Raw genomic sequence first — 21,651 nt, 5'->3', positions numbered from 1 at the left:
TCTTTAATGGCTGAATTATATTCCGTAAATATACCACATTGTCTTAATCTATCTACAGATGGGCACGTGATTTGTGTCCGTGTCTTGGCTGTTGTGAGCGTGGGGGCCCAGACACCTCTTTGAGATAGCGCTGTCGTTTCCTTTGGGTCTATACCCAGAAGTGGGATTGCCGGATCCCACGGTAGTTGTCGTTTAAGTTTTATTTGAGGAGTGGGCAGAGGTTCCCATCCTCCTTTAGAATATTGCCCACGGGCTTCTCCGATCTGACCCCTCACCCTGCACGTCTCCCCTTGCCCTCGGGGCTCCAGCCTGCGCCCCCAGTAGCTCCTCCAACAACCCCCCCCGCTCCGCCTCCCGGGGCAGTGGGTGCCTGCACCACCCTGCACCCAGGTGTCTGTAGGCCAGTTTTCCTCCCCGCGCCCCACCACCACGCTGCTGGGTCCCCTAACCCCGCGTCTCTCTCCTGGGACTTTCCCTCCCCCCTAAAGTGGCACAGCAGAGTGTTTGTCCCTTACCCCACTTCATTCGCTGCCTTTCTACGGGTCAGTAGTTCAGGTGAACCTTCTTGTTGTTTGAGACATTTGATGTTCTTGAAGTGTACTTTTAATGCTTTTTTAATGTTTATTTAATTCTGAGAGCGAGAGAGAGCAGGGGAGGGGCAGAGAGAGAGGGGGGCAGAGGATACGAAGCGGCCTCCACACTGACAGCAGAGAGCCCGATGCGGGGCTCAAACTCTCAAACCACGAGATCATGACCTGAGCTGAAGTCAGAAGCTTAACCGACTGAGCCACCCAGGCGCCCCTAAATGCACTTTTTTAATTAAACGCAGCCTGGACCGTTTCCCCTAGTCAGCTCTGTAGTGACTCAGGGGTTCCGTGGGGAGACCGGCTGGGATGAGGTGCTGTTTCGGTGCTCAGGCGCCGTTGTATTCCCGTGACCACAAAGAGGCCTCCGTCCAAAGCGGCTGCCTCTGGGGCTGCACGGTGCCCGTCCGTTGCTGACCTCTGCTGACCTCTGCAGAAAGCCTCTTCTGAGTCAACACCTTCACCTCAACCACCTAAAACCAGCCTGGGAGACGTTCAGTTGAAAACACCACAGTAAAGTCTCCATTAAGGAAATGCTTGGGGGAAGGTGTGTTCTAGTTATGTAATTTCTGGTTAACTTAGCACAACCAGATTTTTTATCAGGAGTAAACGGCGTTACGTGAAAGGAAGATGATAGATTCGGGGTGGAGCCTTTCCTTTATTTAAATCCTTCCTCTGCCATTTGAACTCCTGTGACTTTGGGCCTCAGTTTCCTCGTCTGTAAACGGGGGGCAGTAGTAGGTATTTTCTGGTCTCGTTAGATCAAATGGGGAGACGTTTATGAGTCATTTAGTGATGTGACGGTGGCTACCTGGGAACGTGGGGAAGCACGGTTACCTTCCCTCTTCCCTTGTTTTCATTCTTCTCGGAAGTAATTCTTAATACGTCGGCATATGGCATTTAAAAATCCCGTGTTCATGTAGAGCATTGAAGGAGAGGGTAATATTCCCAGTGGAGGCAGCAGTGACTCATTATTATGGAATATTTATGACAAAATAACCAATCATTAGGGATTTCGGGTGCTTTTATATCTCAGATACTATGGAATAGCAGAAATAAAGAGGTCGCTTTCTTCTTTTTAAAATGCTGGATATTCTTCTTTGCATCTTTTTTTCTAAAAATTGAATGTGGGGAAAAAATTGGCAGATAAGTCTGCGTGACAGGCTAAAAATGGCAGATAAAGCACCTCTAATACTCCTGTCACTTAAAAAAGAGGCAAAAACCTTCTAAAAAGCAGCAAAAGACTAAGAGACCGAGGTGCGCAATGACAGAAGAAAAGAGACAGAATGATTCGCAGGCGGGAGATGAAGCCAGCTCCCGAGAGCAGCTGTCAGATGTTAGGACGGTGGCCACAGGGGACGAGGTGTCGGCCTGGGGACACCTGGCGCTGGACCACGGAGGGGCTAATTGTGACACGGAGCTGGAGACAGAGGGAGGAGTTAATAGTTTGTCTCTGGAACAATCTACTTCGTACCCCGCTGCTGTATGCAGAATTCTCAGCAGCCAAACAGGACAGGCATGAACACAGGGTGAGGTTCCCCTCCACAGAGGACACATGGGACACATGGCTCAGGGGAGAGACCTCTGCTCTCTGGGATTCAGGGTGTCTTCAGACAGTTCCAACCTGCCACACCAGATGGTCACACGGGGGCAGGGGCGTTTCTGCGCCTTGTTAATCCACGTGCCCAGTCAGATTCGATTGAAATTTAAAGACGTTTGTTTAAAAGAAGAGAGTGCTCTAGCATCGTGTTCTGTCATGAGCACCGTCCCTGCTGTTGTTGCAAGATCTGGATTCTGGGCACTTCAGTAAAATTTTCCCGAAAAGTGGTGATGGCAGCTTCAACAGCAAATGCATAGCGTTACAGCCAGAAGACCGTGCTGTGATCTTGCGGGTGGTGGTTCCCGTAAGGCAAGGACACCTCGCCGGCGGCCTCGTGCGTCTGTCACGGATGCTCCGTTTAGGAACGACCGCATTTCAGCCTGCAGCTCTCACACCCACTTCTTCAGCCAGTGTCCTGTGCCCCGAATCAAATGCAAGCAGTCGCCGGACTTGTGCCGCCAACCCCGCAGGGTGAGGGCCTCCCGAGACAGGTGCGTCGGCGTGTGCGAAGGGGTTTTGTGGAAATGGTCACCGCCCCACTCGAAGCACACTTAGGGGCTGCTCCATGTTTCGGTGTGGCCGCGACCCGTGACAGAGTGGCACTGCTCTGTCCCACCCGCCCCCGGGGAGCTGTGAGCTCGGCCTTGGTGCTTCTCTGTCCCATGCACGGTCTCCCGGGGTCAGCGTGCAGCCGAGGCCGCCCGGCCTGGGGCCCGTCCTCCCCGGGCGGTGACAAGTGCTGAGCACGGGTTTCCTCTTCTGCCGCCGTGGCGGAGCGGTGATTAATGCCAAATTAGCACCTTGCTCGGTGACCTTTCAGCATTCACTGCTGCCCTTCTTCACTTCACGTAACTATTTGCAAATATTAGCTTCTCAGGTCATTTCTCCTCATCAGCAACTTTCACAGATGACAGGCAGGTTGTTAATCTGATCGGCAGTCGGCTCCTGTCCTTTGCCCCATCACGAAAGTGTCTGTACTCTGGCCTGTCGTCAGGAATCTGGTAACCAGCCCAACGGTCTCTCTGCAGTTAGGAGCGGAGAGCCTCAGAAGGAGGCTGTCAGAGAGGCCCTGCAGGGCTCACTTGGGAGGCAAAGAGGCCGGGAAAGGAGAAGGCCGCTTCAGCCTTCCAGGAGGCCCCGGGACACTGGCAAGCCGGCCTCCATCAATGTCATCGGTGTTTGGTTAAAAAATTAATTCGTTGGCCCTGCCTGCATCAAGTTTTGTTTTTAATTGACACGAACCTTTCATTCAAAACTCACATACCGCTTAAGCAATGAAACCAGGACGCAGAGCTGTGGAGAATTAGTGGTGATACAAAGCCAGTCCTCGGTTTCCCTACCGTTCTCTCGGTGGCGCCAGCCCACTGCGGTCGGGCGGCCAAGGACTGGTCCCTGCCAGAGCCCCCCACGCTCGCCGGGCTCCAGCGCCAAGCGCTAGATGAAACATTACACATTCGCAGAACTTTATTTTTATTTCCAGTCTCTGCCGTCTCCACCCTTTATGGAAATTCCTGTTCCAGAAATGTTTGATCCGTCATCATTTCCCCCAAATAAACAGCGGTAAAGTGTACTGTGGGTAGTTTGATTTCGACACTACATGGATTTTAGAGAAAAGTGGCAAAAACGTGTGCTGGTTTTTTTTCTCCCTTGTCACCAGAAGTAGGAGCTAAATTATTTATAGTTTGATACTCGCAAAACAGAGGTGGATTCAGGATATTTACTTCTCCGAGAAGAAAAAGGGATTGAAAGTACACGGGCAGAACAGAACCCTTTGTTGATTGAATGTGTTTGCTCCGGGGAGTCCCCTTTGGGCCCAAGTACGAGAGCCGGCCGCTTTCGAACACCACACGTGCCCAGCCGAGTGCCCGACGCGCGGAATATTTGTGGAACTGAGCAGATTTGAAAGTAGTGGGGGGACTAGGTAACTCAATAAGCAAAGTCTAAAGTCAATAAAAAAATAAAGTCAGCAAGCAGTTCGGAAAACGTTCCTCACTTCACAGTCCTTAGCCACGTGACGGCCAGGCGGCGTTGTGACGCTCTGGTTCCCGTGATTTCTTGCCAGAACGTACCCTTACCGGCCGTGGGTTTCACACCAGGCTCCCACGGTCGGATAAAGGCCAGTGACAGTGTCCTCGCCCAAGGGCTTCTCACGGGGAGGGCGGGGGGAGGTTGGGGTAGGGTCCTGACGCCCGGGCGTCCCGTCTCCGTGGCTCGACAAGACCCCCTGTTCGTTCTGTTCCGGTCTCCACATCCTCCCTACTTAGGAGGGTCCCATGGTCTTCTGCTTTCTCTGCCACAGGAGATGCTGGCGCCCCCGAAACCGTGGCTCCCGTCATTGTGATCCCCCCAGGCAACAGAAGTGTGGTGGCCGGGTCCAGCGAGATCACCTTGGAATGCGTGGCCAACGCCAGGTATGCTGCCGGTCGCCCCCTGGGCCTACAGAGCCCGTATAACTGCCGTGAGGTTTATCTGGAGTGGAAGGACGCACCACACGCGTGCTCTGCCCCTCTAGCAACGGTGGCCTTGTGTGTCCAGCGGGGCCATGAGCACAGCGGGCCGGGACGACAGGGAGCCGAATTCCCAAGCCTGGTGCCGCAGTACTTACGTTGACGGTGATGTTCGTGCCGGAAAGCACCGCTTTTCGGTTTAGCCGTGGGGGACTGTGGAGATCCTCCTCCTCGGAGACTCCAGACGAGGGCGAGCCAGGAGTGAAATCCCACGGGGGCACTGGAAAGAGTTAATCCCTCCTCTCCTCCGCAGTCCGAGGTGCTCTCGGCCTGGCTCGTGGTGGCTCCAGAATCGAGTTCCCGTGATCATGCCTCCCGCGTAGCCGTGTCCCCTGGTAGTATTTATTTTAAACATTCTTTTCCCGAGCACATGGAGTCGTTAGCACTCATGGTCCACGGCTGCTGCAATTAGCTCTCCTTGCTCAGTAGCCCTTGAGCGCAGTGTATTGTTGACGCATGCCGCAAGGGAGCACAGTTGTGTCTGGATTGATTTTTAAACGTCCACTGTTCGGCCCGCCATGGTTCCTGGTAGAATTAGCTTTGTCAGGCTTGTGCTGAATGCCTCAAATTATTGTTATTGCCGTCTGCATGACTCACAATTATCGTCACTAATGCTCTCCCAGGCCTGTTGAGTTGCTGAGCGTGAACTGGAAGAGAAACGGGGTGAGGGTCACCAGTGGGCTCCACGGCTTTGGGAGACGTCTCACCATCAGCAACCCGACGTCCGCGGACACCGGGGCGTACGTCTGCGAGGCGACACTGACGGGAAGCACTTTCGAACCAGCCACGGCGAAAGCCTTTCTTTCTATCATAGGTAATGCTCAGCCGCCTAGCGTCACCCGCAGCCTCAGGTGGCAGTCCCACACGGGCACGTGCTGGGAAACGGCACAGCGACACCCGCGTTTCACCGGCTTGCTTTCTCGCTCAGGAGACGAGGGCGCAGTTAGATGAGCTTCCAAAGTCACCCTGCTCTTCCTTTTCTGAGGACATAAACCCCTTAAATCCAAAGCGCTGATATTCTGAGTACCTATTAGAAGTGGTATTCTGGATACTTCCGATCATAAAGCATGGGGGATGGGGGCGTGAGGTCCTTGTGGCATAGATCTTGGGCCGACCCCTGCGCCACTGAGCTCCTCTGTTACTCTCACCGGGCTCTTATGAGCAGTTTTCAGAGATCTTTTGACCCAGAAAAAGAAACTTCTGGATAATACCTTTCATGAGGTTAAAAAGTGGGAACAGAGCCGCTCCCCCTAGAACGAGCGCCAAGTGTCATTCCTGAGCCAAGGAGAGCGAGAAGTTAAAATGAGGCACACGGGGGCCGCGGTGCACGCTGGCCAGCATCGGTGCCCAGGAGGCGTGCCTGGTGTGGCGGCAGAGGGAGGCCTCGCTTTATTTTCGGATTGCGAGAAGATGACACTGAATTGTGAGGCAGGTCCTTTATTTCTTAACGTTCTTCAGTTCCTGTAACACTTTCTGGTCTTCTTAGTGGCTGCGGTCACTGTCGTCGTGACCTGTGCAGCGGACTGGTAGCCTCAACAGGTAAGAGGTCCCCTGGAGGCCGACCCCAGGAAGGGGGATCTCCACCTCCTCTCTCCTCTTCGGGAAGAACAGAACCAGGAACGAGAAGGGTCAAATCCGCAGAGAGCCCCGGGCAGGGTAGTGGCTCCTCACATGACATATTTTGCCGTTTACCACTTCACAAACTAAGAAAAAATAAAAGCTCCTATTTTCATATGAAATTGGCCAGAGTACGGAGAAATCCTGCAGAAAAGGCCGTTTGCCCAGAGTGCATCACGTTCCTTTAAGTCATTGCGAAAAGGCTCCGTGGCCTGTGAACGACTCTGTCAAATACACGCCAACCTGTCAGCCCCTCTGAGCGGAGCACAGAGATTTTTAAAGTATCGGGAAAGCAGGCCTGGAGTCCCACACCGCTGCCGACTCCATGCTGGGGGCTGTGCTGGCTCTCTGGCTGGCTCCCTCTCTGTGCCTTCGAGGCAGAAACACCACAGCCCCCTTCCCTGCGAGGACTCCCCACGAGGGTCTGTGCGTAGCCGTATGAGCACAGACAGCACAGAGCAAACCAAAATTAAAATTTGTGGCATGGAAGTCTCCAGGAGACAGCCCTAGATTGTGTTAAAACATTTTAAGGTAATTTAAACAGGAGAGGAAATTTATCTTCCTAGAAACCAGAATGTTTGTTTCCATCATAATTCCTTTTAAAAATATTCAAGTCTATCATGTGAACTTTGGTTTTGCATTTACAGCTGAATTCCGAAGCAGATTGCTCTGTATTCTCTAGAGTTCCCGTCTCTCTGCATGTCCTGGCTTTTAAAGGTATACAGTCTGCGAATGTAAATGTGGATTTACATCCCCTTTTAGTCACAAGAATTTGCTGTGACAGGTAGGATTTTGTGGTTGAATCACCCTGGAAAAGCCCTGAAGAGTGCCTCTGTCAACCCGGAGCGGCTTGGGAGATCACGGAGGGAGGGTCCCCAGGCCCCGTGGGGCCGGGCAGGGAGGTGTCCCTGCACAGGCAGCTGGAAGAAGGCGGGAGCGCACTCGCTTTCGGTCACTTTGATCGCGCACTGACGAGACAAGACAGACCAGCGACCGCTCTTTACTCCGCCTGTCAGCCTCGCTGGCGTGTCGCTCGATCTCTGAGGTTTAAAGGGGATCGCGGGGGTCTGGCCGCGGGCAGTGTCGTACCTGCCGGAGGTCCTGGTGACTCTGCGTGACCAAGAACGCCGGCCTCCTGGGTCCATGTTCCCTTCCACAGCCTCCTCCATAGCCTCCCCCGTCGCCCTGCCACTCACACCCCATGTGGTGAGGCAGACGCCTCCGTCTGCCGGCATGTCCCCTCGCCCTCCCTGCCTTGACCGCCAGCGCCGCCATTCCTTCCTGTGGCCTTCCCTGCCCCCCGAGTCCAGGCGCCCACTGCACAGGGCCAGGCACGTACCACGCGGAGCCCAGGCATTCACCACGTGGCAGGTTGGAACACAGATCTGACGGACCGCCGGGTGGACAGTGGAGCTCCCTCTCTGTTGTGATGGGAATATCATTTGGAGGTCGTGCTCCATCTTGGCTTTTCCCAGTAGATGAGCTGACTTGGTCACGTGCTCATTTCAGCTGCCCTGCCTCTCCCGGTGGCGTTTCCGTCACCTCCCAGGTAAACCGTGGTCGTGAACCTCGTCTCCCTGTCTGCGTCTCCGGGAGGCCGACCCAGCACTCTGTGCCCTCAGACTCTGAGCATCTGTGCCTGCCTGTGCTTGGGATGAATGCCTTTCTGCCCCAGGCCCCACCTCACCTGGTGGTGAGTCTGCGTGTCCTTCGAGACCCCTCCCCGAGGTCACCACCTGCTCCAGAGCGTGCGTGCGGGCATCCCGGTGGGTCAGCCGGGCACCGCACGTAACAGGGCGGGCTGTGGGGACAGGCCTGGGCTCACACTCTCCCAGCCCCACCCACTGGCTCGAACGAGGCCCGCTGCCTCTGTTGGTCTCAGTTTCCACATCTGTAAAACGTAGACAAGGTAGGAGATCGTACCGCTTCCTACCGTGAGCAGTAAAAGGCAGTGCTGGTCACAGAAGCACTAAAACGGCGGCATTGTTAGCTGGTGGTGCAACTCTGTCACAGCACGGGGGACGCTGGTTGTTTACCAGCAGCTGGTCACGTGGCACACGTTTTCCACAAGTAGTGTCTCAGAAAGCAGGATGTGTCTCACAATCCACGGAAGCGTTTTCTCCTCTCTTGGTCGTAAATAAGACAGCGATGCCTCTTACCCACGACTGCAACGTCTCAGACGCGGTGAGACATATTGCGCCCATCTTCTGGTCCCGACCGGCAGACCGACGCTTTCTCCTGTCACCACCGTTCACGCGCTTGCCCTGCTCCATTGAGCGCCGGCGTCCTGGCACGCCGGCTCCCGCTGCGCTCACACACGGATTGGGGAGGGTGGGTGCAGTAGAGAGCGGTCTCTGGTTTGCACACGCAGATCATCCAGAACTCCAATACCGTAACTGTCATCAGAATCACAAATCACACGTAACGTCTCTTGGCTGATAACAGTACCACTATCGCGGAGTTCTACCTGTACCGAACTGAGAGCGAGCCCCTCTCAAATGTCCGAACCCCAACATAAAATCTTCCCTTCCCCCGCTCCTCCCTTCCTCCCGTCTTTCTCTTCCTTCCTTTCCTCCACTTCCATGTATCGAGTCTCCATCTCTGACACCGTATGGAGCACCGGGGACAGAGGGGGTGGAGAGGTAGCCATGCTCCCAGGCATCAGGGATTCTCGTGCGGGAGGCAGCCCCTTCACGAGGCTGTCACAACTCAGCACAGTGAGTGCGAGGCCGTGGGGAGGGGCGCCCTGACCCTCACGCGGCAGGTGCAGGGGACAGAGGCTGTCTTGGCATGTGGCCAGAACAGAATCCTACAGCGAGCCGAACCCTCTCGCGCTGCCCTATAACTCATTCACGTTGGTTTAGGATAAACTCAAGGTGTCTCCTTTCTGGCTTTCCAGATGGCCTGTGTTAGAAGCACCCACGTTAATCATTGGTGCCCCGTCACAGCTAGAACTTCTCTGTAGCACAGGTCATGGCCGAATGAAGCTCAGAAAACAGAGCTGTTACAGAGCTGTTTCTGAAGCGAGGAAAATTCGTACAAGGCGAACACCAGCGGTGTTTGGGTCCTTTGCCCTGTGTGCAGGATTGGCGGGCTGGCCGTGACGCCCCAGGAGGGAGCAGGGAGGGTGTTCCTCTGGGGACCGTCTGTCCCCCAGGGCTCCCAGGCCGTCTCTGCCCTCCTGCCCACACGCCAGCCGTTCGTGGAGGGCACAGCGTGTGCGGGCCCCTGGGCTGAAGCACTGGCGTGGGCCAAGCACGAAGAGGGAGGATTTGCCAAGATGAATAGGACACACCTGCTCCCCGAAGGGCTTCAAGGATTTAAGGTCTTTGGTAACCTCCAGTGTATCTCTCTCCAGCAGACAGTTTTTGTGTCTCCTCTGAGACCGTGCCAGGTGCTACCAAGACGGTGATGAGGAGGACGCCGTCCTTTTCCGCGGAAGCTCCGGTGTGGCGGGGGGACCCTGCCCGAGGAGGTCGGGGGCACTGTGCAGAAGAAGGGTGCTAGGGCTGAGCTCACGACCGACACGGCGTTGGCCCACAGCTGCCTCCTGCATAGGAGCTGGAGCCCAGGGGCTGCTCCATAGCGACCCATAACGACCCAGGGGCTGCTCGGGTCCCCTAGTCCCACGCGGACACGTTGACCGTTCATTTGTGTGGGTTTTTATCATCAAAGTGCACTTCCTCTTGGATGAATCTCACGGGACTTGGGCCAAGTGAAAAAAACCAGTTCCAAAGGTCACATGCTGTGAGATTCCGTTCCTGTCACATTCTTGAAATGACAGAACTATACACGGAGAACAGAGGAGTGGTTGCCGGACGCAAGCGATGGGACGTTGGGTGGCCATGATCGTGAAAGGGCAGCATGTGGGACCCTGGGGTAACGGACCCGTTCTGCCTCTTGACTGCGGATACAGAGGCCTGCACCCTGGTAACATCGTGTAGGGCTAAATCCTCACCCACGTGTGCGCACTCCCGCATACATGTACAAGCAAGACTGGGGGCGGGGGTGGGGGAGGGTGGGAGGAGGCCAGGTCACCTGTGTCACTGTCAGTACCTTGGGTGTGATGTTGGACTGTAGTTTTTTGCAAGAGATCACTGTTGGGGCGAGCTAAGTAGAGGGTGCCTGGGGTCTCTATTCTATTATTTCTCACAATGGTGTGGACTCTACAATGACCTCAAAATACGATGTTTAATTTAAAAAAGGAGAACCGTAATTAACCAGAGGCAAATGTTGACTTCTTCACTTGGTCTTTTTTTTTTTTTTTCCTTTTCCCTCACATCCCTTCCAGCGGACCATGGAGGTAGATATCGACTTAAGCATTCACTGATGAATATGGGGCATGACCTACACACAAGGGCCTTGACGGGACGCTGCTCCTGCATCGTTAGAATACAAATATTGCTGCTGTCATGATTATTGATGGAGGAAATGCGGCTGAATGTGAACATTTGAGTGTATGCAGTGAAGACCGCCTTGAAAAGAGACTGTAAATCTTTGCGGTGTGTCTTTAGGCCCGGTCTACACACGACCAAAGCCCAGTGGAGGGGTCTGCGTCCTCCAGTGAGGATGCCGCCCTGGCCTCAGCCAGAGCGGGTGTTCGGGCAGATTGTGGCCGCCTGAGTGGCCCCGGAGATTGCAGAGTTGGGGCCACGCTTTACCCTCATTGAGAGACCTTCAGTCTTTGCCCCTCGCTCACTTCTCGGAAAGGGTGTTCCCACTTCTCCTTTCCCTCTCTTAGGCTCCGCTCTGTTTCGAAGCCCCCGACGGTATAGGAGGCATGCCAAGCTGTACTGTCCACCTTCAACACAGTTACGGTGAAAATAAGCCACTCTGGGAAGACAGTGCCCAGAAATTAATTATCACGCAGCAAATGAATACTACAGCCTTTTGTTATCGTGATAATGAAATCACTACCGCCTTCATACTGGATGAATCTGGCCACACCACTGTTGAAGTTTCGCTGAATAAACCGAGAAAAATATTGCAATGTACCCTCCAAGGAGATTCACTGTTTAATACACCCTCTATTTTTTGTTGAATAAGCGAGGGGAGTATGTAGAGATATACAAGCAGTGGACTTTCCTCTGCAACCAAAGATGGATGAGGGGCCCTTTTTCTTTCTTCTCTTACCTATTATTTAGTCTTCCATTGAAGTAGTAAATCTATATTTTGGAGAAGAGAACTGCCAAGAGTTTAAAGAAATATGTTAATAGGCTGTCGTGACAGAGGCCCTGACACAGGCCGGATGCCTGGCTGTGGCACTTTATTTGACATGCTTCATGCGTTGGTGCTTAGTTTAGATACCGAAGCAAACTGGCCTATAAAATACTGTGCTGTAAATATAAACCTTTATGAACCTCTTGGGATCGTCCTTCTAAAACGTGAATTAAGATATTCCATGATTCAAGCCCATAAACGAAAAAGTAGCCATCACCCTGAGTAGTAATTTGCTTTCTCAGACCTTAGAATATAAATTGCCTTTGGCCCGTGCTCGCTGAATTCTGAGTCTGTGTGCACGATGGTAACTGATGAACTTTTTGGAAATACTTTTCAAAAGGAGTCCAAGCCTTTTCAGGCTATACAGGTCATCTGAAATACACCTCTTTTGCTTAGGGGTATTTTTTTTTTCTTGTTTAAAGAGCCACCGTATTTTACCGCTGAGCCCGAGCGTCGGATTTTAGTGGACGTGGAAGAAACCGTGGACATCGTCTGTCGAGCAATGGGTGAGTGTGGGGAGGCTGCTCCCCACGCAGCCGTGACGCGGAGGGGCATTTTCCAGGGCGGGATCCTCATCGTTATGGGGACACACGTTGACAGTGACGTCAGTCACAGGGCCTCTGGAACAGAGCAGACCTCTGTTACTGGGCACGTGACCTTGAGGCAGGTTTTTGGCCTTGCTGAGCCTTTGCTTCCTCCCCTGCAGAGCAGAGACAGTACCTGTCACCCGCAGGAGCGACAGGGAGGCCTTAACCCCATCCGTCCCCACAGAGACAGAGAGTCTTGTCTTCCAGTGCTCTGATTCCACCAGTGTGCCCCCCAAGACTTGGGGCAAGAACTTCTTTCTTGTCCGTGGGGCGATTGAGGCTCGTGCCTATGTGTTCTCCTTAGTAAGAGAGATGGTTTTAAATTCTTTGCACAGGAAATTCTTCCCTTTTTTTTTTTTTTGCCTTTCCAGTTTTGGGTTGACTTTTTCTTTGTTATTCCAGTAATTTCCCCCCTCGTCCCCATGCCTTGATTACGAGCTATCCATAGTCTCCATTGCCTGTCAGGCAGCACAAATAATTATACTAAAACCCATAACTGAGACAAGCTTTTTAAAGGCAATTTCATTAACAATAGCTATGCTAGTGCTCTGGAAACTGTCAGTGAAAAAGGACATTTTTTTAATGTTTAAACCTGTCCATCTTACGGCTGGGTATTTTATTCTAAGAGCTCGGAGAGTAAGGATTGCTCATGATTTTGTAAATCTTCAAAACAGCTTCATAAAAGAGGTACTATTATCTCAGAGTACACATTTGAAAACAAGACCTTAGAAAGCGAGGGTAAGTAACGTGCTCAAGGCACAGAGCCAGGGGGATGAAATGAGCTACTTATAAAATCATGGCCCAGCATCTCTCATGCAGGAGCATCTCATTAAATACTGGACCACCTGCCGGGGGTCACGTGGCAGTGGAGGCAGGATCCAAACCCAAACCCATCAGCTACCAAAGCAAGGGCTTTGGCCAGGGCGCCTGGCTTCTCCCGGAGAGCTGAGGTCCTGGGACCCAGAGCACATGTCCACCAGTCCCCAGGTCCGGGCATGTCGTTCTTCGTTTCTGAAAAGTAGTGGTGTCCTGTGAACAGCCCTGATGGTTCCTGTAGTGATCAGTATCTGCCGTGGGCACCTCTACCCACCGTGCTTCGGCCCAGAGGGCGTTGGCTGAGGGGCTCGGTTCTCAGCCCCTGGTCAGCTCACAGCAGCCCTGCTGACAGACCTGCCCTGCTCGCGCCCTCCTCTGGTCTGGCTCTGCCCAGGCCTCCTGGGGAGGGGCAGAGGAGAGTGATGTGAGCGACATGGGAAGCTCTCCCTAGCTACGGGTTGTATTGTTCTCTCTTTTTTTATTTCTTTTTCATTTTATTTATTTATTTTGAGAGAGAATGCACACAAGTAGGGGAGGAGCAGAGAGAGAGGGGGAGAGAGAGAGAATCCCAAGCAGGCTCCATGCTGCCATCACAGAGCCCAACGTGGGGCTCCATCCCATGAACCACGAGATCATGACCTCAGCTGAAATCAAGAGTCGGATGCTCAACTGACTGAGCGCCCCTGTTCTCTTTTTTCGCATAAACCTATCTTTTTGAGGTCCACGATGGTGTGAAAGTGAAGCTATGCAGTATTTAGGGTGCTCGGATTTTAGAAGGCAGTGTCTGCAATCCTGCAGGGGATAAGATTTCCTTTTATGCCACCAAATTGCCCTAAAATAGAAAGGCACTGAGTTCCCCATATCCTAACAATTATTTTTCGATAAATGACAATCTTAAGCTCTTCCCTTGACAAGAGAATGCTTTTTTTGCATGATTTCTGCAGGGTGAACTGCTTGTTACCATACAGACTTGTAAATATGTATCGAACAGGCCTTTCAACGCTGCCATCGTATAATTTACTGCTTTCTTTTAATTTTGACAATGAAACGATAGCAGCATGCGAAGTGGTTATTCTTCATGAAAGCTACATCGTGTAATTGCTATTATGAGATTTTACATGAATTGGTTATGCTTTTACCTTGAAATGGATTTTTTTTAATTTCCTGATTTAATGAAAAGTGACAGGAAACATAATTAAGGCAAAGAACAGAATCTGAAAATACATTACCTTGAAATATTTCGCAACGTTAACTTTATTTATTAAAGAAGACATCTTACACCTACATAGCATCTGAAATCAAGTGATTTTGGTGTGCTTTTCACCATGAATCACTGCTGACACGTGCTTTACTTAAATTAATTTCATGCATAGAGAAACTGAGGTACGGAAGCAGCCTGAACATCTCTGCGCATTTCCCACGGGCCCACGGCAAGCATACGTGTGCCCACCACGGTTCGGGATGCCGTGGTCTGGTGCCGTGGTGGAGTTTCTGTGCACAGCCTGTCGCGTCTTCCCAGCTTACCCATGTTGGGCGGCTTGGGAGGGCCAGGGAGCGGTGGCCACCACCGTCAGTCACCCAAGCCTCCCAGGGCAGCTGCCCAGGGAAGGAACGTGGCCTCTGCCCAGTCACGGCTTGTCCCGTGCAGTGAGGCGCCGGGTGGGGGTGGGGGGTGGTAAAGGGGGGGCGCAGTGTGCACACCCTCATCGCCTGGGCTCCGTGTGCTGAGCAGAGCCACGTGGGGGGTGAGCGGCAGGGGGCTTCATGCTCTCGGCCAAGGACAGTCCCTTCGTGTACAACAAGGGCTCTGCCCCTGTGAGCTTGTCCTTTGTCCTCCTTGTAGACCCTGCCCAAACCCAACGGCACCCTCCGTCAGACGGGCCGGCCAGATGGCGCGGAGCTCCAGTCCCTCTGACCGAGGCCTGGGTTGTCTCCGTCACATCGCCAGGGTGAGGAAGGGACGCTCAGCCTCAGACTGACCCTCCCGTCCTCCTGGTCAGTGTTGGCCCTGCCCCAGCTGCCATTAGCTCCCAGGGGCAAGGATGGTGCCGTCCTGGCCCCTTCTTGCCACCTGCTGGACTCACATGCATCTCAGGGGCCAAGCGACTTCTCCCCCGTGCGCGGTTGAACACCAGTTGCACCTGAGGCGCCAGGCACTGACCTCAGCCATCGCCCCTCCGCCACGGCAGGCCTCCGCTTCCATCAGGGTGACGCCCAGCTCCCTAGGCGGGGGAGGGGTGAAGACACGGGGCACGTTTTTGGCTGTTGGCTGTAGTAATAGTCACTCTAGCCCCTGTGCACCCACCACCTGCCGGGCACGAAGAGATGCGTGTGTACTGACGCCATCCGTCTTTGCAGCAACATTCGGAGTTTGCAAGGGCCGCTTCCTTCCCAAGTGCGTCTCCGGCCCCCGTGACCCTACCCCCAGCCTCGAGGGGCAGCGTCAGCCCTGCGGAGCGACAGGGGCCTTTCTCCCCATCCCTTTCTGTCCAGAGGGCAGTCACAGCTGGGATCCCTTCCCCTCCCGACCAGAGCACAAACCTGCACAGGCTCCGGGAGTCCAGAACCATCTGCAGCCCAGCGTCAGGAGTTCATTCCCACTCTTTGTGGTGCCCCTCTGTGTCCGCGTCTTCATAGAGATGAGAAAAATAACACCATACGAGTTGGACGGAGGGGCTAAGAGATGAAAAAATGCCTACCAGCCTATCGCCGTGCAGCCTTTGAGACATTTTTGCCTCAGTCCCCGTGTATAGTGCTTGGAATTTAATTTTTTCAAATGCCTACTTCTTTCTACTCCTACACAGGGGTCCCTCTGCCCACTCTCCAGTGGTACAAGGATGCCGTCTCCATCGGCAAGCTCCACAATCCTCGATACAAAATGCTTGCGAGCGGAGGCCTGCGCATCCAGCATCTGCGTCCAGAGGACTCCGGAATCTTCCAGTGCTTTGCCAGTAACGAAGGAGGGGAGATCCAGACCTACACGTACCTGGACGTCACCAGTGAGTACTGCCCGTCGGGAAAGACAGGCCATCCGGGCTGGGCCCTCAGGCCAGGGCTTCCCGACTTTTGGCTGAGTGACATACTCGGAAAGTGGTAGCATCTGTTCAGGTCAGCGGGCAGGGTGCAGTGGCCACGGCAGGGGCCCCGTCTCAGGCGGAGAGCAGCCCATGTGCTAAGCCCCTCGGCAGCCCCAGCAGGTACACCCTGCCCCCACGTCCTGGTGCCCAACCTGCTCTTGCACAAACCTTGATTTTCCGGCACTCAAGCCATCTTCTCCACTGAGAAGTAGAAAAGAAAAATCTGCATTTTTCTGGACAGAACTGGAAGAACTATTCAGTGAATAGCTCATTCCTAATCTTTTTCTTTTGATCTCTTTCCCATTTTTTATATCCATTTTCTATTTTAGTTTTATTGAACAATTATAGTTCTTCTGTAAGTTTCTTTTATTATCCCATTAACAGAAATACTTTGGCACTCTGTCTTTGAAAAATAAAATAAAGGTAAAGGCTTTTACTGTATCTGTGGGTTTTCTTTTTCATCTCCACAGCTGTAATATTGTTCTTCTAAAATGAAGTGGAATTTAGTGATGATGGGATTATACCTTTCATGTTTGCCCTTTTGGAGGCAAAATGCTGATATCCTCAGGTGTGAGAGCCATTGGAGAAAGCAAATCGTGTCAGTATGCAGATGGCTCCTGTCTGCCAGAACGAATGAATTTAAGGAATCGTGTGTCTGTTTTGGTACGTTAGGGACCACTTCCTTGAATCTTGCCCAGGGGTCAAGTTTATCCTCTGGTTTGGACGACTGTAACAGTGGAAATAACAGTGGGTACTTCAGCCAGAAGCTGAGTTTTGATCAGTTAGGATTATTTAAAGCACATCTTAAAAGCGCCAGCCGGGAGCTTGTGGGGCTTTTCTTTTTCTTTTTTTTAACCTGCATTTTAATTTCAGTGTCGTTAACATACAGTGTTGTGTCAGTTTCGGGTATATGGTTACATCGACTCCACGATGCTGTTCCACCCTCCGTGCTCATCACGATGAGTGTGCTCGTCATCCGTCACCTGTTTCCCCCATCCCCCGCCCCCCTCCCCTCCGCCAACCACCAGTTTGTTCTCTGTACTTAAGAGTCTGTTTTGAATCGGTGTTTTCGTGTTCTTGGGGTAGATACCCAGGAGTAGGATGACTGGATCATAGGGTAGCTCTCTTTTTAACTTTTTGAGGAACCTCCACACTGTTTGCCACAGTGGCTGCACCATTTGCATTCCCACCAGCAGTGCGAGAAGGTTCCTTTTTCTCCACATCCTTGCCAGCACTTGTTTCTTGTGTTGTTGATTTTAGCCGTTGTGACAGGTGGGAGGTGATGCCTCGTTGTAGTTTTGTTTTGCATTTCCCTGATGATCGGTGACGTTGAGCATCTTTTCATGTGTCTGTTGGCCATCTGGATGTCTTTGGAGAAACGTCTGTTCGTGTCTTCTGCCCGTGTTTTTAATTGGATTATTTGTTTAATTTAATTTAATTGGATTATCTGGTTTTTTGGTGTTGAGGTGTAGAAGTTCGTTACATATTTTGGATGCTAACCAAAATATCAGTTATGTCATTTGCAAATATCTTCTCCCATCCAGTAGGTTGTCTTTTGGTTCTGTTGACTGGAGCAAACTTTTTCTGTAAAAAGCCAGATAGTATTTTCAGCTCGGAGGGACGTGGTCTCTGTCACAGCCACTGGCTTCTGCTGCAGTGGCGTGGGAGCGGCACAGACATTACTGAGCAAATGGACCTGGCTGTGTTTCAATAAAACTTTATTTATAGAAGCAGGCAACAGGCTGTCGTTGCCTACCTTTCTCTAGTGAGAGGCTTAGGACACATTCCTTAATTCTCAGCCTCAGTTTTATCACCAAAAGTGAACCATCTCAGCCCAGTTCACAAGGTTCCTCCAAGGATCAGATGGGAAATTTAGATGAAAAGTGCTACCAAACTGGTTACCATGGCAGCTGGAGATTGAACAATAAGTACACGATAATGATACTGCTACATTCTCTGTTTTGTAAGTACACGGTTTTGCAAAATAGGCTTTTATTTCCAAATTAAAACCCTTTTAGTGAAAAGAAAATATAGTATGTAAAGCAATCAATATTTATTCGTTCATTTCACAAACATTTAATTTAGCATCTCTGTCAGGCACTTGGGTCTGTCAGGCTCGGGGACGGAGCTCTGAGGAAGACACGCGAGGTTCTCACCCTTCCAGGGCAGAGGTCATGAAGTGGGGAGACACGCAGGAGAGGAGGAGCTCGTCTAGCCAGGGATGAGGGCCGTGAGAGGAGACAACAGGCCAGGCCCATGGTGACCCGGGAGGCGCCTCTGAGGGCGCCCAGGGATCGTTCCCTGAGACGGTGCGGGAGCTGAGGCCCGAAGGTGCAAAATCTTGGGGGGTGTGCGCGTCATGGGGTGAGGGAGGGGACGCTGCAAGTGCCTTCGAGGAACAAGCTTGGGGATACAGGAGCCAGGGGTCATGGTAGGAGGTAGGCTGGAGGGGTCAAGGGCCAAGGCCCAGCGGGAAGCTTTCCAGGGCCTCCGGCAGGGAGTGGTGGGGTATCCTTCACAGCTCCCAAAGGGCACCCAAGGCTGGGTGTAGAGCGGCCAGCACAGGGAGGAGCGGAAGGCTTGGGCCCAGGTAGGAGGCCGCTGCACTGTCCAGGTGGTGGCCCCACAGGTGCAAGGAAGCAGAGGGCTCTAGGCTACGCTTTGGGGACGGCTCCCATGGCACCTATGAGGCTCGTAGGGACTCCCGCCTGGGGGAAGGCGGGCCGGCAGCAGCATCCGCTTCTCCCGGGAACCCCAGCCCAGGCTCCTGTGGGGCCCTCCCAGGGTTTGGGACACACAGATCCCTGCTCTTCGGCGGTTTCCAGTTTAATCATTCTCCAAGTGGTACACAGTCAGGTGAGCCCTCGCTGAAGCCGGCCTGAGCCGCCCTGGCTGTCTCGGTCCGATTCCCGGCTCCTGAGAGCTGGAGACCCGTGCCGGCCCCCCAGGACAAGAAGGCCCCCCAGCAGTTGGGCCCACAACACTTCCTGGAAATCCTTTACCGAAGGGCTTCAAATCTGATTATTTAGTGAAAGTGTCATCTTGTGGTTAATATTTAATGGTCAAAAATTAGCTTTTTCTATTTTTTAAAGAGTAACAAAGTCAAGCTTGTTAGATTTATCTAAATAAATGTCTTTCGTCTCATTGCCGTTCTTCTGAAACAGCCCTTCCTGGGCCCCGGCACTTTGCCACCACGTGTCCGTTCCATCACGGACTGGGTTTCTCTCTGGGTTGTAAACACAGATCGGCAGCTCCTGAGGGACAAGTAACTGAAGGTTATAGTCACTGCTGAAAGGTTTTCATCTTTTGTCGCTGCAGTTCTGTGTGATTAGTCCTGTAAAAGTCCATACGGGCTACCCCCAGCAGGCGGGTCTGGGCTCGTCCGGGGGGCACACCCTGAGAATGTCACTGTTCGCTCCCGCTTAGATGTCGCCCCGGCGTTCACACAGCTGCCAGTGGACACCACGGTCACCGACGGGATGACAGCCACTCTGAGGTGCGAGGTGTCCGGGGCGCCCAAGCCCGCCATCACGTGGAGGAGAGGTGGGTAGCCTGCGCGGCCCCCACAGCCTGGCCACCGTGGGAAAGGAGCCCCTGGGCCAAGGCTCGTGTTCTCAGCCCCCTACCCCCACCGCCTGCCTTCAGTCAGTAAGGATGAGTAGCCGTCTGCCGAGCACCTGCTGGGTGCGGGTGCCGGGTGGGTAAGAAGGACAGTCCCCTGTAAGCTTCACAGAGCTCACGTCTCGAAGAGCAAACAGACTTTTTTCAAAATGTGTGAATATCGCTGTGTTCTGCCTAAGCCCTTCATAGGCCACCTTAGGCGTGTGAGGGGCTGCCTGAAATATAGGTACTGGATCTGGAGAAGTGCTTCCAGGACTCAGTTTCTCCATTTATGAAGTGAAGGCAATATTCAAAATGAAGAATAATACCCTTGTTTCTTTAAGAAAGAAAGGTGCCTAGGATGCACGCCTGAAACTAACAGGATATGGACGCCATTTGTACCCGGTTTTACAAAAGGCAGAGAGGGACGCCTCAGTGGTTCAGTCACTTAAGCATCTCACTCTTGATTTCGACTCAAGTCATGATCTCACCGTTTGCGGGATCGAGCCCCATGTTGGGCTCTGCGCTGACAGCATGGAGTCTGCTTGGGATTCTCTCTCCCTCTCTCTCTCTCCCCCTCCCCTGTGCATTCTCTCTCTCTCTCCCTCTCTCTCTCAAAATAAACACAAACATTTAAAAAAAAAAAAGCAGAGAAACCAAAGACTGGATTCTGCCAAGGTTCAAAGTCTGAAGCATTCATGGACAGCAAGACTCAGAAGGACCTTCCAAGATCCCTTCCCTGTGTGTAACTTAGCAGAGTGACATCAAAGGCAGATACTTTACTAAAGTAGAAAAGCGGAGAGAGGGAAAGATGGTTCTAGCACAGGCTCATCTGACACGTAACCCTCTCCATTCTACCTGTTTTCAGTCCCCATGAGGAGGGGCATCACGTCATGGGCTTTCTCTGTGGTTCCCAGGCCCTTCCACACGAAGGCACACATGTCCCTCAGTGAACAGCACACACGATCCATTCTTAACAAATATATGCTGAATTGTGTGGGTTCACACAAATGAGCTGGTCACACTAGGAGGGCCCTCCTCTGGGTGAACCACGTAGAGGCTTCTCACCTCTCCCAGCATGTGACTCCTGCACTCAGACCAGAGCTGTTAAACGTGCAGGTCAGTAAGCAAGAGGGGGTTCTTCTCTTTTATGTATACATTTTTTCTCCCAATTTAGAATGTATGATAGCTTTGTATAGAAAATCTGCAGATGTATACAGGTATAAAGAAAAGTCAGAGTCAGTCACCAAAGATAACAGTCGCATACATACATGGACGTAACTGGTTTAACCCATTTTCTCAGTATTGCACAATTAAGATTTTCTTGGTCTCGTCATCCTAAATAATGCGAAAGGAAACTGCTTTGGTTATTTTTGCACATACGGTTTCCACCTTACTATGATTATTTCAAGTTATTTTCTTGGTTTTGGTGCTAACATTCCCGTTTCTCTACTTTTCTTCAGGAAAACATATTTTGGCCAGTGGCTCTGTGCGCATTCCTAGGTTTATGCTTCTGGAATCCGGGGGTCTGCAGATAACCCCCGTCTTCATCCAGGATGCTGGCAACTACACCTGCTATGCCACCAACACGGAGGGGTCCCTGAGCGCGTCTGCAGCACTGACTGTGTGGAGTAAGGACCACAGGCCGCGTGGAACCTTCTGTTCATCATGGCTTAATCATCATGTCAGCTGTGCTTAGGGGATGTCAATATGCCCTTGGACTCTCTAATTTAATCAAAAGATAATGATTATTTTTACAACTAATTTATAGAAATCTGTTGAGTAATTAATTTTTCAGTTTCTAAAAGAATAATTAGAAAATGTATTCAAAGATTTAATGGGACATTTCAGGAGAGATTAAAGATTGACTTTTTAAAGTCAGTGGAGTAGGAAATATTAGCCCAAACTAGCCCGAACAACAAAACTGATAGGTTGGTTAATTTTATAAGCATTGTGTAAGAATTAACAGTTAAGAGTCAAGAGATAACATTTTATAGAAAGTATGTTTTTTCTGCAGTATCATTATAACCAACTAAAACACTC

General features: G+C 52.0%; 1 protein-coding gene across 3 annotated transcripts in view; it reads left to right on the top strand.

The window, feature by feature from the left end:
• Positions 1 to 21,651, top strand: part of SDK1 (sidekick cell adhesion molecule 1) — an 879,729-nt gene that overhangs the window by 640,304 nt on the left and 217,774 nt on the right. For all 3 annotated transcript variants that reach the window (XM_053894114.1, XM_053894115.1, XM_053894113.1), the window contains exons 6-11: positions 4,484 to 4,595; positions 5,315 to 5,505; positions 11,951 to 12,034; positions 15,736 to 15,930; positions 19,435 to 19,551; positions 21,072 to 21,239. In XM_053894114.1, the coding sequence (XP_053750089.1) occupies positions 4,484 to 4,595; positions 5,315 to 5,505; positions 11,951 to 12,034; positions 15,736 to 15,930; positions 19,435 to 19,551; positions 21,072 to 21,239 (867 nt within the window). The remainder of the gene's footprint in view (positions 1 to 4,483; positions 4,596 to 5,314; positions 5,506 to 11,950; positions 12,035 to 15,735; positions 15,931 to 19,434; positions 19,552 to 21,071; positions 21,240 to 21,651) is intronic.

This window comes from Panthera pardus, unplaced genomic scaffold (genome assembly GCF_024362965.1).
Source record: "Panthera pardus isolate Hobbes unplaced genomic scaffold, ASM2436296v1 HiC_scaffold_4, whole genome shotgun sequence".
Classification (NCBI taxonomy): Eukaryota; Metazoa; Chordata; class Mammalia; order Carnivora; family Felidae; genus Panthera; species Panthera pardus.
This window is presented reverse-complemented; position numbering and strand designations above follow the sequence as displayed.